The sequence below is a fragment of the Punica granatum genome, chromosome 1 (assembly GCF_007655135.1).
Source record: "Punica granatum isolate Tunisia-2019 chromosome 1, ASM765513v2, whole genome shotgun sequence".
Taxonomy (NCBI): Eukaryota; Viridiplantae; Streptophyta; class Magnoliopsida; order Myrtales; family Lythraceae; genus Punica; species Punica granatum.
This window is the reverse complement of record NC_045127.1, coordinates 5,422,478-5,436,100: the sequence shown is the minus strand read 5'-3', so window position 1 is coordinate 5,436,100 and position 13,623 is coordinate 5,422,478. Positions and strand designations below refer to the sequence as shown.

Below are 13,623 nucleotides of genomic sequence, written 5' to 3'. Positions count from 1 at the left end.
AATGGTTAACTTTATATTTCCGAAGAATTCCTCATAAAATAGTTGTAATTAATAACGATCATCATTTTAAAGTTGGGATGGTAATTTTACATATAAAACTACTCATATTTTTCTCTCCACATTCCCTCTCTCTTTTATCTTTGCGCGCTCGCTCTCTCTTAGCTCTAGTCCTTTCTGCATGACAATGACATTCTCCCTTTTTATTTTTCTTTCCTTTTGTTTTGAATCCTATATTTTCCCCCAATATATTTAATTAACTTTTATTATGAAATTGATAAAACCGAAAACCCGACAAAATTATGTAGAAGTGAATTTCCCATGTGTAGTATGTTTTATCGATTACAAGGAGTCCAATGGGTTCAATTCAATTTAATAGAAATACTAGTAATCGAAGGGGCACGGATAATCCATCACGAGTATGCTCTAGTATATTAATAGATAAGAAAATGGTAAATCCTCTTAAAATGCGCGTTTAATAATGCTTATGGTGCTCATATTTCGTAAAATGCCATTGAACGATGATAAAATTACATGCCATGTTACAATCGAGTAGTTAGGAAGATAATTTGGGGGAATTTTTAGGAGGATTTAACAAATGCAAAACTCATTGTAAATAGATTAAGTTTGGGAATTGTTTATAGGTGAATTTAATAATTAATTGATTTATCGACGTCTAGATGGTAACGCTACCGCGTCGTTAATCCACCGTCTCCCCCTTCCTTGGCCACGAAGCATCCCAACTGTTCAACTCCGCGTCCCGGCGGCCCCTCTGTCTCTATAAACCCTTCCATTCCTCAGTCTCCGAATTTCTCGTGAAATCTTGTGAATAATTCCATTTTTGTTGGTTATTTCTTCATATCTCCTTTTTGTCAATGGATTCACCGCTTATAGACGACTTGATCTCCCAATTCCCTCTCGACGACCTGTTCGACGAATTACCTGACACTGCCGGCCCCTTCCTTGGGGATGCCGCCGCTGCATCGTCACCGGACTCTCTTTCCTCGTGGATTGATGAGATCGAGAGCTTCCTAATGGAGGATGACGCCGGGGATGCTGCTGTCGAGTCGAACACGGAGCTCTCCGACAGCTTGCTGGCGGAATTGATCGCTCAATCCCCCGAGAATGCTTCCGGAGAGGTGGTTGATGGCTCGAGCGACAGAGATTCTGATGCCTCCGCTGACGGAGGTGGTCAGCTTCAGAAGGAGAAGGTCGAAAGTGAAGCTGGTGAGGAAGAGGACGCCGATGATGACCCTGCCTCTAAGAAGCGGAGAAGGTATTATTAATATATTCTGCCTGTGTTAACTGATAAGGCGTATAGTCCTGCTGATGCAGTAAGTAATACGCTTGAACTTGGTTTGGTATTCTATGACGGCGAAACTGCTCTTTTTTTTTTTTTTGTGTGTGTGTGTTTGTGCGATAAGATTGTATAGGATTTAACACTGCTAGTTATGTTGATTACTTGCGTTGATGGTTCCATGGATTATGCGGTTGGCGATTTGAATTCAATGCCGTCGTTCTTTTGATGATACGGATTTTGGCTGATTAAAGATAATGTCTTTGGTTTCTTGATTTGCTATTGTTAAATTTCATGTTTCTCACCTTATCTGGTGACAATGTGGAGGTAGTAAGTTGCTTGATTATGTTGGAAAATCCAGATAAAGCAGAATTTTGGTCGATAGTTGGTCGGGTTTTTTAGGCTCTTTTGGGTGATACTGATTTCAGGCAGCTGAGAAACAAAGATGCAGCTGTGAGGTCGAGGGAGAGAAAGAAAATGCATGTGAAAGATCTGGAGATGAAGAGCAAGTACTTGGAAGGGGAATGCAGGAGGATGGGGCGGTTGCTCCAGTGCCTCGTGGCTGAGAATCAAGCTCTTCGACTCGGTTTGCAGAATGGCAGTGCATGTGGTGCTATCGGTACCAAGCAGGAGTCTGCTGTGCTCTTGTTGGGTATGCATCTTGAACTTCTAGTCTCAAATCCAAGCAAGTTGAAATCATATGATTGTAAATTTTGTTACATAAGAGATCGATGATGAGGAGGTAGTGATAAGATTTCTTCGGTAATGAGACACTGAGTTGAAATTAATTGGCTAGTGGCCGTAAGAAATACTGGTAAAAATCTGTAGCGTAATTAATCGCTCTCTTTTACACGCTTTTAGGATCAGGTAGTCGAATGATTTACGTATATACAATATATATACATATAGGAAGGGAACTAGGCTACTATAGGCTCTTCCCATTTTGGACAATTATTGGATTCGCATCTAAACCAGGTGATGCTGCTCTATTCATAATCGATCGGCGTGTTTATCTATTGTTCTGCAGAATCCCTGCTGTTGGGTTCCCTGCTTTGGTTCCTGGGCGTCATGTGCCTATTCACCCTGCCAGAGTCGCCCCGGTTGAGGGTGTCGCTGGTAAACGCCGGAAGGAGAGATCTGCAAACTTGCGCTCCAAGAGGGCCAAGAAATGAGGAATCCCGGCATCTGTTACCAGCGTCTTTTGTCATGAGTAGGAGATGCAAAGCCTCGAGGTCGAAGATGAAGCCAGGTATTCATGTCCCTCGAGTTTTGGCATGTTAGGTAGACCTGCCGTCTTTGGAAGGTCGCGTTCCATGTAAAAAGGAGCCCGTTCATGTCCATTTCTTAATGGTAGTTGGCTAGTGTGCGGGTTGTTCCGACAGTACTAATATTCACGTTGTTATGGGATATAATATATCATTACCGCTTCTCCCCACTGTCTTGATTTTATCATTTTCATCCTGTTCATGTGACAAATCAAATATGTGCCATCAATGGATGACCCCGAAACAGCTAATTGGTTGCGCCCAAGTCTATAGGTGCATGTACATCGTCTTGAATATAGGATCAGAAGAGACGAGAACAAAGTCGGGTCTTAAGTCGATAATGTATAATTGGTTGCCAAACGATGTTGTCGGGTGAGTTCTTCGCCACGTCCGATGTATGTTATCGTTCAACCCGAAACAATTTCCTGCAAACTTTTGTACAGGTATCTTATCCGAGGCCATAATCCAGAATGGAAAAAAGGGTAAAAACGTAAAGGAAAGACGTGATTACATGGTATCAGTTGAAAAAACTGTGGACTGGTGGATAAGTTTACAATTCCAAAACATGGATAAGAATGCTTTAATAAACTGTGGGTTGCAGAGGCTTCTATGTGGGTGTTGATTAACTGATTGGGCTAAAATATTATAATTGGTTCAAGAATGTTTTTATTTGGTCGTGCAGAAAGACATCATCCTTTTGAATTTTAGTTTAGATGATCCATTGCATCATGAAATAGTACATATAATATCGACATTCTCGAAACCGGAAATGTCGATCGTGTATTTAGCTAGGAAACATTTTTTTATGTGATAGCAATGTTTCGGAGCCCATAGATTAAAGAAACAAGAATTTCATTTTCAAGTCATCGGGCTTCCGATACGTAATAATACTTACCAAATTGCAATGGTGATTGGTTTTATTCTCAATCATCGAATAATTGTAAGATCTTAAAATATACTTAATTTGACTGTAATTAAATATGAACGGCATGGAAAACTCTATACTACGAGTAGTGTCATTATTTTTATTACGTACACCCATTTTGTCTCCTCTCCAATTAGTCGAGCCGCGTTCAATGGATATTCCCAAATAATCCGGTATAGGTTATCGACAACGATTCCTCCCTCGAGATTTTCTTTTTTCCCGAACATCCGTGAAGTATTAGTAGTTTGTAATGTTCATGCATCGGCACGAAGAATGCAATCCATAAAAGACCTTTACCGCGCAATCTGGAGATTCTAATACTTCATGGATGAAAAATAGCACCTTCCTAAAGCCAAAGAGAGCAAGTAGATGGAGATTTTCCATTATATTTATAATACATAGGATTGAAATTATATGTACGATGATACACTTGTATTTTTTCGAGTAAATTACTTTACCTCAAATAATTTACTTGAGTTGTAATTGTAAGTAAATTTTGAAATTTTTTAAGAAAATACATATATGTACCTCGTCTGAATTTTAAGAAATATGTAGCATAGGATTTTCTTATACTACCCGTCATTCTTTTCTCCCAAGAAATCTTATGATTGCGTTTGGAAACAGAGTTTGATTTTGATTCTGAAAAATGACAAATGAGATTGTATTATAAATTTGACTTGGGAAACGTGTATTTTTATTGTGTCGTGGGTAGAGTTAAAATCAAAATCACGATTCTAAAATTAAACTTCGTTTCCAAACAGAGCCTACGTACGGAGTTTGAAAATGGGCGTAGAAAACAATACCACAACAAACCAGTTTACTTATTAAAAGAGAGAGAAAAAAGAAAAAAAAACACGATGGAAGCAGTTCTCTTTTGTTTGCTGGCTGGGCTTTGGTTGACAAGTGTTCTGTCTTTCTCCCTCCCCGGGACCGCAGTTCCTGCTTCAGGATCAAGCCAACTTCTACACTTTTTTCCTTTTTTATTTTTTTTTCCTCTTCATTTGAAACTCGAAAGCAACATAAGATAAAAATAAAGACAAAAAATTTCTCCTGGAGAAATTAATTAATTAAAAGGATTTTTTTTTCTTTTGTTGGATTAGAAATTGAAAGTATTTTTAGTCAGAAATTTTACCGGTACGGTACCTTGGCTCCTAGAATCGGAGAGTCGGCACTGCAGCCATGCAACGGAGATGGGGCCTTGCAGAGTAAATTTGGTCGGGGGCAGATCCAACGGGCAGGACCGAACGAGAAGTCGCATAGTGCATCTACCTATGTGAGGAGTGGAGTGTTAGGTGAGTGGGAGGGAAAAATAGATTTTTCATTTATTTATTATTGCGGGGACCTTTGTATTTTTTTTCGACCATAAAAAAAATAGAGTCTGTTATAGTGGGCAGCTACGCCATTTCCGAATCTCAAAATTTTTAACTACCCTCATAGGGCGCAACCTCCCACTGAGATGCTTAGTGAACAGCATGAGACAGTTTATATGATCTCCTCGATTCGTGTGCATCTCCCTATAGATATTTTTAACTACGTACAAAACTCTTATTTTAATAGAACTTTAATTGCACCAGATGAGACTCGAATTCGAGACCGTTTAAGGTAACTGTCCCAAGCCTTACCACCAACCTCACCGGTTTCAGTGGTGGACATTTGTATGTTTGGTATGGTTTGACAGTGGGGGCCTCCCTTTCCCTCCCTCAGATATGATGATGAAAAGTACCATAATATCCCTCGCCGGATATTCCGCTTTTGATCCATTTCTTAGATCCTCATCTCCCGCACCGTCCAGTCAGCCCATTGCTTCCCCGTGGATTTACCATTTTGTCCTGTCTTCCTTTCTTGTTATTTTCCCCTTAATTCTAGTAACGAAAGGCATTGTTCGGATTACAGGTTTTAATTTTAACTCAACATACTACATAATAAAAATACATATTTTTCAAGTCAAAAATTTTAACTTTAATTTTAACTCAACACACTACACAATAAAAACACACGTTTCCCAAGTCAAATTTATAATCTCATCTCATTTGTCATTTTTTACAATCAAAATCAAAATTAAAATTATTTTAACTCTGAAACCAAACGTATCGTGAGAGTCTTACCTAAAAATTATAATTATAATAAGCAAAAAAAGTACGAGATTGCATATGAATCAATCATTTGTAAGTTCATTAAAAATTTTAAACCTAATAAAAATGTTAGAAAGCAGAAGTCTCTTTGCCAATTGGTTCGTATTTATCTACTTTATTCTTGTTCTTTAAAATAATTAATTAGCATGAGGTGTGTCAATTTGGCAAGCTCCATCAAACCACTCCATTATTATTAATCTGGTTCTTCAAAGAGACACGTGATTATGTTTTATTATTCTTAATCTATTATGTCATCATTTCATTGTGTCAAATACGATATTGTTGTCTAAGTTGCATATTTAATTTATTTTACCGGTTGTTATATCATATCTCGTCCCAATTTAGGCTCTTAATCCAATCTATTTGTTTCCATTAAATAGTAAATTCCGACGATGTATCAGATTTTCAATGATGTATCAGGTAAAATCACCCTCTTAAACTTATGCTATTATATATCACGACTTCAGTCCCTTGCACTTGGTTTTCACATGTAATTGCGATTCTTTCTTTTTTCCTTGTTATTCATGTGATAATAAATTCGCTGACCATTTGTTATAATTCTACTAGTGCTTTATTACGCTATTGTGGTGAGTATTAAGTATTCAAACGAATACAATTTAAAAGTTCAAGCTGATGACATGTAAAACCCAATTTTCTTAAAAATTCATCGATATCTTTTTAATATTCTAATGTATGATTCAAAATCCTTCACAAGTAAGGTATAATCACCGACATTTATTTTCTCATATGCCGTCTCCATTTTATAAATTTTCATCCTTATGATATAAATTATTTTGGGTAGGTAATAATATCATATCCATTTTTCTCACTTCGCAGGCTTAAGATGGGAAGAATATCTTCACCTAATTTGATACATCTCGGATGGCACAGAAATAACGTAATTGCCACGTCTCTGCCACTGGGCTCTCACGAGGATCATGTCCAATCCGAGGACAGAACTAGAAGCACACTTTACCGAAGATGCTGGGGGACAAGACCGTCTTTTCGCGGGAGAAACATGGCAGGCCCGTAAATAACGCGAAGAATCGAGGTCAAAAAGATGTGGTAGAACCACAGAAGACCACCCAACTGGTGTGCGCTCTCTCGGTTGGTTGTATCGCCCCCTCCCCCCCTCACCTCGCCGGTTTCGTCTCTCTCTTTCCTCCCCGCTATAAAAGCGCCCCCTCGAAGCCCAGGGACTCTTCTCTCTCACAGTCTCGCACACGCTCCGTCTCCGTCCCCGTCTCCGTCCCCGTCTCACCAACTTCAACGCCAACTCTTCACCCTCTTTCTCTCAAGCGCACAGCTCTAGGGAGCTCCGAACCGGCGATCGCGGCGATGGACTCCGACTACGGCATTCCTCGGGAGCTCTCCGACCTCCAGAAGCTCCGCGCCCTTTACCAGCCCGAACTCCCTCCCTGCCTCCAGGTGCTGCTCACTCTTCCTCCGGAATGAATTCACGGCACCGTCCTCGGCGGTGTTCTGGATCGAAGCGCGGATCGCTTGTGTTGTTAGCATTAGGTTCTGTTGCCTGCTTTTGGTTTGTGCCTGTTTCGCGCTTCCTGTCTGCGTAGATCTGATTATAGGGAGAGTGAACTGCTTAGGCTTGCATGGTGATCTTGCTCCGCGGCTCGTCTTTGCTGCTGTGTTTTGCTCCGCTGGAATGATTCAGTCCATTAATCTAGTCGTTGTGTGCTTGACTACCAATGGCGGAGTGCACTATGTTTTCGTTCCTCACAGTTGTCTTGTCTCTTGGTGTTTTCATCACGAACTTCATTGCCGCCATAAATCACAGTGCAAACTATTATTAGCTTGGAACTAGAATGGCTTAATTGTTCCTTACACCCAATAATTTTCTTTTGCTGAAGATTCTCAGTAATAATGGTTCCGTAGATACTAATCTCCGACTTTTCTTCAAGAATGCGCGTGCTGACGCTCTGTTTTTGTTGCGCAGGGAACAACAGTCAGGGTGGAATATGGTGATTCAACTGAAGCTGCCGACCCAAGCGGTGCTCACACCATCAAGAGATTTTTCCCGCACACTTACGGTCAGCGTTTGGCTCACTTCCTCAGGGCGACTGCCAAGGTCCCTGATGCTCAGATCATTACTGAGCACCCTGCTATGAGGTGATTGGATAAAGACAATTTCCAAAACTGTATACGTCAGGGATATTACCCTGTTTTCATGCAGCTAACTATTTTGTTTATATTCTCTGCTTGATGTTGTGGCCAATGTTCCTGTACTATCACTTGGATGAAGGAGATATAAGAGAGACCGCTGTATAAAAACCTTTAAATTGTGTCGATTTTTGCAGGATGTGGCTGAATCATTTTCTGTTATACTAAATTGACAAATATATCCGTGCAATAGAGATGACACTTTTTAGAAATGTCTTTTAATGGTGACATTTTCTCTTGACTATGTTTCATCTTTTAACAGAGTGGGCATCGTCTTTTGTGGGAGACAATCTCCTGGTGGACACAATGTCATCTGGGGCCTTCACGCTGCTCTCAAGATCCACAACCCCAAAAGTGTTTTACTTGGATTCCTTGGTGAGCACCCCTTACTACCTTTATCTAATGCATATGGACAGCTAGATATGTCCTTCGTCGACATGACAATATATAAAGCTGTTGGATTTTATTTCTTATCTGTTCTGACTAGCTCCACTGTTATAAAGTGACCAACTTGCATTATCCGTACAACACTATAATTCTTATATATGGACATGAAACTATACAAGCTGATTATTTAACTTGGTCAGAAATTTTACTAATTTCACGCGCTCTAGTACCATCATAGAAAGCACATGAGGTTCAACCTGAAAGTCTGTTTTCCTTTTAATTCTTTTTTTTTTTTCTTGTTCTTCTGATTATCATTGTACATATTTTTTTTGTTTGGAATTATCGCCTGGAAACCTCTTGATGATTACATTAGCTTAATTTGTTTAAATCCTGTTAATAGGTGGTTCGGAAGGTCTATTTGCACAGAAGACATTGAAGATCACAGATGAGATCCTCACTACCTATAAAAACCAAGGTAAATTTTTGTTTATGAATCAGTTTTGACAGCTTAAACTATCGTGGACACATATTTACGGTCACTATTACTTGGTCCACATCCAGGTGGTTATGATTTACTGGGTCGTACGAAGGATCAAATAAGAACAACAGAGCAAGTTAATGCTGCCCTAACTGCATGCAAGGACTTGAAATTGGATGGCCTTGTCATTATTGGAGGTAAATGTAGTGCAGACGGATTTGAATATGCTTTACTCATGATCAATAGTTTTGAAGTCCTTAATAATGTAGATCCTGTGCCTTTTAGGGGTCACGTCAAACACAGATGCAGCTCAGCTTGCAGAAATATTTGCTGAAGCAAAATGCCCTACTAAGGTATTCTCACTGTTTGCTGAATTTGCTTCTTAATTTTTTCCCTGGTTAACAGCAGCCCTGCACCCCCTTGCTCTCTTACTTTACTGTTTCAGCTTTTGGATTTGACCTTTCCAATGCGTTCTATGTGTACTGTTGTTTGATCTCATTTATCAAATATTAGTATTTATATTGCTATGATGCTATTCAGTGAATAGTAGTATTCATGTTGCTGTGATCTGCAGGTGGTTGGTGTTCCAGTAACCCTTAACGGAGATCTTAAGAATCAGTTTGTGGAAACCGATGTTGGTTTTGACACTATCTGCAAGGTATTACTTTTGCTCTGATAGTCTAATGATATGATTAGGAAGAGAGTATTTTCCTTTCCTGCAGTTGTTGAAAAAAATTCAACAGGAATGAATTGCAGAGGTAACTTCATTTGTGTGCAAGGCAGAACAATCTTGTCAAATGAAAACTATGGGGGGTGATATAGAACTTTAATCTACCCGGAAATTCATCTGTTTTTGAGTTGGCATTTCGGACATGGATTGATTCCTTTTGTTTTATTTCTAGGCTGATTGGGATAAAAGTTTGAAATTTTAAAATTTTTCCCCTTTTTTATCCAGCTTACAAAATATAAAAAATAAAAAAATCCCCATTTCTTTGCTGCTTCCTCTTAAAGTTGTACTTAGGGCAACTCTCCATCATGTAAAATCAGCAAGCTAGCCTTATATTTCTCCATTTCCATTTCTTCCTAATATTCTATTCCTTGATATTAATGTCATTAGCTCTTGTAAATCTCTCAGTATGTTAATTTGAGGGAGATTTCATTCTTAATTATGTATACTGGTTTTGGTGGGTGTAAAGCTTAGGTTAATTTCTATGCGGGTCTATTTTTACAGAATAAATCATTTTGTCGAAGGAGCTGAACTTTCCTCTCCTTTGTCTTTGACGTTCAGGTGAATTCCCAGCTTATCAGCAATGTCTGCACTGATGCTCTTTCTGCGGAGAAGGTAATGTACCAATGATTTGCTTAACATTTTTTCTGATATTTTAGCTTGAAGATATTTGCAACTGTTCATTATTTAATTCAATTCCTTGAAGTAAAAAAGCGGTGCAATCTATATATTTATTCCTTATAATAATTTTTTTAACAGTAATTATAAGACTTCATGAATAATTGCACCATATGTGCCCCAAGGAGTATTTCTCTAAATGATATTACATTCATTTTCCCATTGTTGATTTCGATAAATGTTTAGCTTGAAATTAATATTTTCCTGAGAAAGACATGGTTTATCTTTTCAGTATTATTACTTCATACGGCTGATGGGTCGGAGGGCGTCACATGTGGCCCTTGAATGCACTCTCCAGTCTCATCCAAATATGGTTAGCATTTCCTGTCTACTTTTTGAAGCATAAAATTTCCAGTATAAAAGGACCTCCTATTTTTCCCTTCTCTAAATTCAATTGTTTTCTGCAGGTGATTCTTGGGGAGGAAGTTGCTGCATCAAAGCTTACTCTCTTTGACCTGACGAAGCAGATATGTGATGCAGTCCAGGCCAGAGCTGAGCAAGGTTTTGATTAGCATATGCAGCTACCCGGTTCATTTCTCCTTATCCTAGTTGTTGATTTCATTAATAATTTTTATTTTCTTAATCTAGACAAAAACCATGGTGTCATCCTTTTGCCAGAAGGGCTGATTGAAAGCATTCCTGAAGTGTATGCTCTTCTGAAGGTAAATCATGGATTTTAAGATTGTCTCTTTCTACATCCTATCTTTCAAAAAAGGTTGTCATACATCTATTTATTAGGAGTGCTTCTCTGTTCCTGCAATTGGTGCTGACATGAGTTTTACTTCACAGGAAATTCATGGGTTGCTTAGGCAAGGTGTCCATGCAGATAAAATTTCATCTCAACTTTCGCCCTGGGCTTCTGCACTGTTTGAATTTCTGCCACCATTTATCAAGAAACAGGTGCAGATATGCAATCTATTAAAATTTGAATCAGGCCATTGAAGCTTTGACGATTTGTTTATTTTAAGACTGACATATTTGATGTGGCAGCTACTTCTCTTCCCTGAGTCAGACGATTCTGCGCAGTTATCCCAGGTAATGAACTTCTATAGTAATGCACGACTGCACATCCATGTTTTTAACTTGAATCAAAAGAAAATGTTGTATGGATGTCATTTATATTCTTTTATATTTCTTTGCAGATTGAGACAGAAAAGCTTTTAGCCCATCTTGTGGAGGTTGAAATGAACAGGCGAACTGTAAGTCCCTCACCTTGATTGGATTGGCATAAATATTGTATATTTTGGTTTTATTTTTGAAAATTGATAATCGTAGGACAAATATTAATAGAAAGAATGCTACTTTTGTTTATTGGCTAACAAGTCAAAAACATGTTCTTCGGCTTGTATTTTATTTGCTAAATCTTTTAGGCTGGTAAACTTAAATAAAGTACTCTCAATGCTTTTTTGCTACAGTTTATGTTTTACTTTTTATTTACTGGTCTAATTATATTTCGTTCTTTCTTTTAAAGAAATTGTTATGAAGAAATTGTCATTCTGTAAACAACCCCCCCCCTCTGTTTTTTTTTTTTTTTTGAAGAGGGGGGGGGGGGGGTGTTGGGGGTGTTTGTTGATCTTAGAACCGATATTCTAATATAGTAGAGGAATAGGTTTAATACACCAACTGGAAGTCTTAATGGTTGGCAAAGTGGAAATGGTATAGTATAAATTGGACTGACCTTCTCGATGATGTGTTATGATGCCACTTTCTGTACAAGTAACGATCTGAACTCCCAGTTGGAACACTAGTTTTGTTTTCCTTTTTCATTCATTGATCGTTGTTGTAACTTTACAACTTGACTGGTCCTTCTTGTTATAATACGTTGTTTCTGATTTTACATGGAATTTGAACAGAAAGAGGGAACATACAAGGGGAAGAAATTCAATGCCATATGCCACTTCTTTGGATACCAGGCTCGAGGATCTTTACCATCAAAGTTCGATTGTGATTATGCCTATGTAAGTTCTTTCTAGAAAGTCGACCTCTTTTTTTTCTAATATATATAATATGTTAAGGGCCATGAAGTTGATTCCTCATTTTCTGAAGTGATTAATGGCTTGATCTCCATGCAGGTCCTTGGGCACATCTGCTACCATATTTTGGCAGCTGGTCTGAATGGTTACATGGCCACCGTGACCAACCTGAAGAGCCCTCTGAACAAGTGGCGTTGTGGTGCCGCTCCTATTGCAGTATGCAATTCTTTCTGTTATTTATTACTTGTTTCTTTATGATATTACATGAGAGCTCCGTCGCATTCTGTTGGCCATCACAAATAAGTTCTAACTGGACTTACCGGAATGAATGTGTTTCCCTATAAATATTAGGTTATGATGACGGTTAAGCGTTGGGCTCAGAATCCGGGGGCTGTAACTTTTGGAACACCTGCTATTCATCCTGCTACCGTCGATTTGCAAGGCAAAGCATATGAGTAAGTGCTTGCTAGTCTTTCTATCACCTGATGAAAAGTCCACCCTTCTTTACTATTGAAGTTTGATACTGATTATAGAGAGGAGAAAATTCCGGACTTTGTTTACTATAGATTGGAAATGTCACCTCCTTGGTTTGATCTATTTGATAGATGGAATGTCTTACCTCCTTTGCTTAATCTCTTCCATCTTTAGAGTTAATTATTATTCGGCTTGAGCTTTGGCCGTGGTCTCAACGAGATGTTGTGGTAATATAAATCCGGGTAGTAACATGGGAAATGTGTTTTGTTGTGTGTCATGCAGACTGCTGAGGCAAAATGCGACAAAATTCTTGATGGATGATATTTACAGAAACCCAGGACCTCTCCAGTTCGATGGTCCTGGTGCTGATTCCAAGCCCGTAACTTTATGCGTGGAAGACCAGGACTACATGGGCCGTATTAAGGAACTGCAAATATACCTCGATAAGGTGCGGGGAGTTTCTTTGATCTCCAGCATAAAAATTCTTGTTTTTTCAATTTGGAGTTGATAATGAAATTATAGATTGTATAGCATTCTGAGGCAAAATTTCCATCTTTTTTACCCAGGTACGGACCATCGTAAAACCAGGTTGCTCACAGGACGTTCTGAAGGCAGCTCTGAGCATCATGTCTTCTGTCACCGATGTTCTCTCCGTGATGTCTGCCCCATCATCCAACGGCCAGACGACCCTCTGAGGTTGTCCAGCTTAGAACATTGCTGCCACATGATGAAAATCTCATCTTACCTCTATTGAACGGGTCGAACTGTAAGATTGCCTTGTTACGAATAAATTGAGATTTTTTCTTCTTTTGCTTTTATCAATATTTTCCCATGCATGGAGGGTAAACATGGGGAAGAGATTTGAATTGCCAGGCCCGGGAGATGGATAAAAAGTTTTGTTATTGTTTTAAGTTATAGAGGAGACTAGGAGAGGTTTGGTACTTTAGAAACAGAGTTTGCAATATATCGGAACAGTTGACCAATATATTGGTTCCTGACTTCGTGATTCGGCTTTTTCCTTATGAACTCTCAATTGTCTATCTCTCAAGCAGGTCTCATTTGCACAGCTCGGACTGTGGACTCTTCTTTTTTGATCAACCGATACAATTTTT

The 13,623-nt window shown here is 38.8% G+C and overlaps 2 protein-coding genes across 2 annotated transcripts; both read left to right on the top strand.

Annotated features, from left to right (window-relative positions):
• Positions 1-719: 719 nt before the first annotated feature.
• LOC116192892 (bZIP transcription factor 60-like) lies at positions 720-2,729 on the top strand. Its single transcript, XM_031521587.1, has 3 exons — positions 720-1,273; positions 1,723-1,946; positions 2,322-2,729. The coding sequence occupies exons 1-3, from the start codon at positions 873-875 to the stop codon at positions 2,573-2,575; spliced, it is 879 nt and encodes a 292-aa protein (XP_031377447.1). The 5' UTR covers positions 720-872; the 3' UTR covers positions 2,576-2,729.
• A 3,986-nt stretch (positions 2,730-6,715) lies between these two features.
• On the top strand, positions 6,716-13,511 carry LOC116201662 (pyrophosphate--fructose 6-phosphate 1-phosphotransferase subunit alpha). Its single transcript, XM_031532967.1, has 19 exons — positions 6,716-7,044; positions 7,571-7,743; positions 8,057-8,169; positions 8,582-8,656; positions 8,743-8,856; positions 8,945-9,012; positions 9,234-9,317; positions 9,948-10,001; positions 10,297-10,377; positions 10,472-10,565; positions 10,653-10,726; positions 10,854-10,964; positions 11,055-11,099; positions 11,207-11,263; positions 11,918-12,022; positions 12,137-12,253; positions 12,389-12,492; positions 12,794-12,959; positions 13,078-13,511. Exons 1-19 carry the CDS (start codon positions 6,955-6,957, stop codon positions 13,204-13,206), a joined length of 1,854 nt encoding a protein of 617 aa, XP_031388827.1. The 5' UTR covers positions 6,716-6,954; the 3' UTR covers positions 13,207-13,511.
• The last annotated feature ends 112 nt before the right edge of the window (positions 13,512-13,623 follow it).

Coding starts and splice junctions, on each gene's coding strand:
- LOC116192892 (XM_031521587.1), top strand. CDS start 873: ATGGATTCACCGCTTATAGACGACTTGATCTCCCAATTCCCTCTCGAC. Junction 1,274..1,722: donor GCCTCTAAGAAGCGGAGAAG/GTATTATTAATA, acceptor TACTGATTTCAG/GCAGCTGAGAAACAAAGATG. Junction 1,947..2,321: donor GTCTGCTGTGCTCTTGTTGG/GTATGCATCTTG, acceptor ATTGTTCTGCAG/AATCCCTGCTGTTGGGTTCC.
- LOC116201662 (XM_031532967.1), top strand. CDS start 6,955: ATGGACTCCGACTACGGCATTCCTCGGGAGCTCTCCGACCTCCAGAAG. Junction 8,657..8,742: donor CACTACCTATAAAAACCAAG/GTAAATTTTTGT, acceptor GTCCACATCCAG/GTGGTTATGATTTACTGGGT. Junction 11,100..11,206: donor ATTCTGCGCAGTTATCCCAG/GTAATGAACTTC, acceptor ATTTCTTTGCAG/ATTGAGACAGAAAAGCTTTT.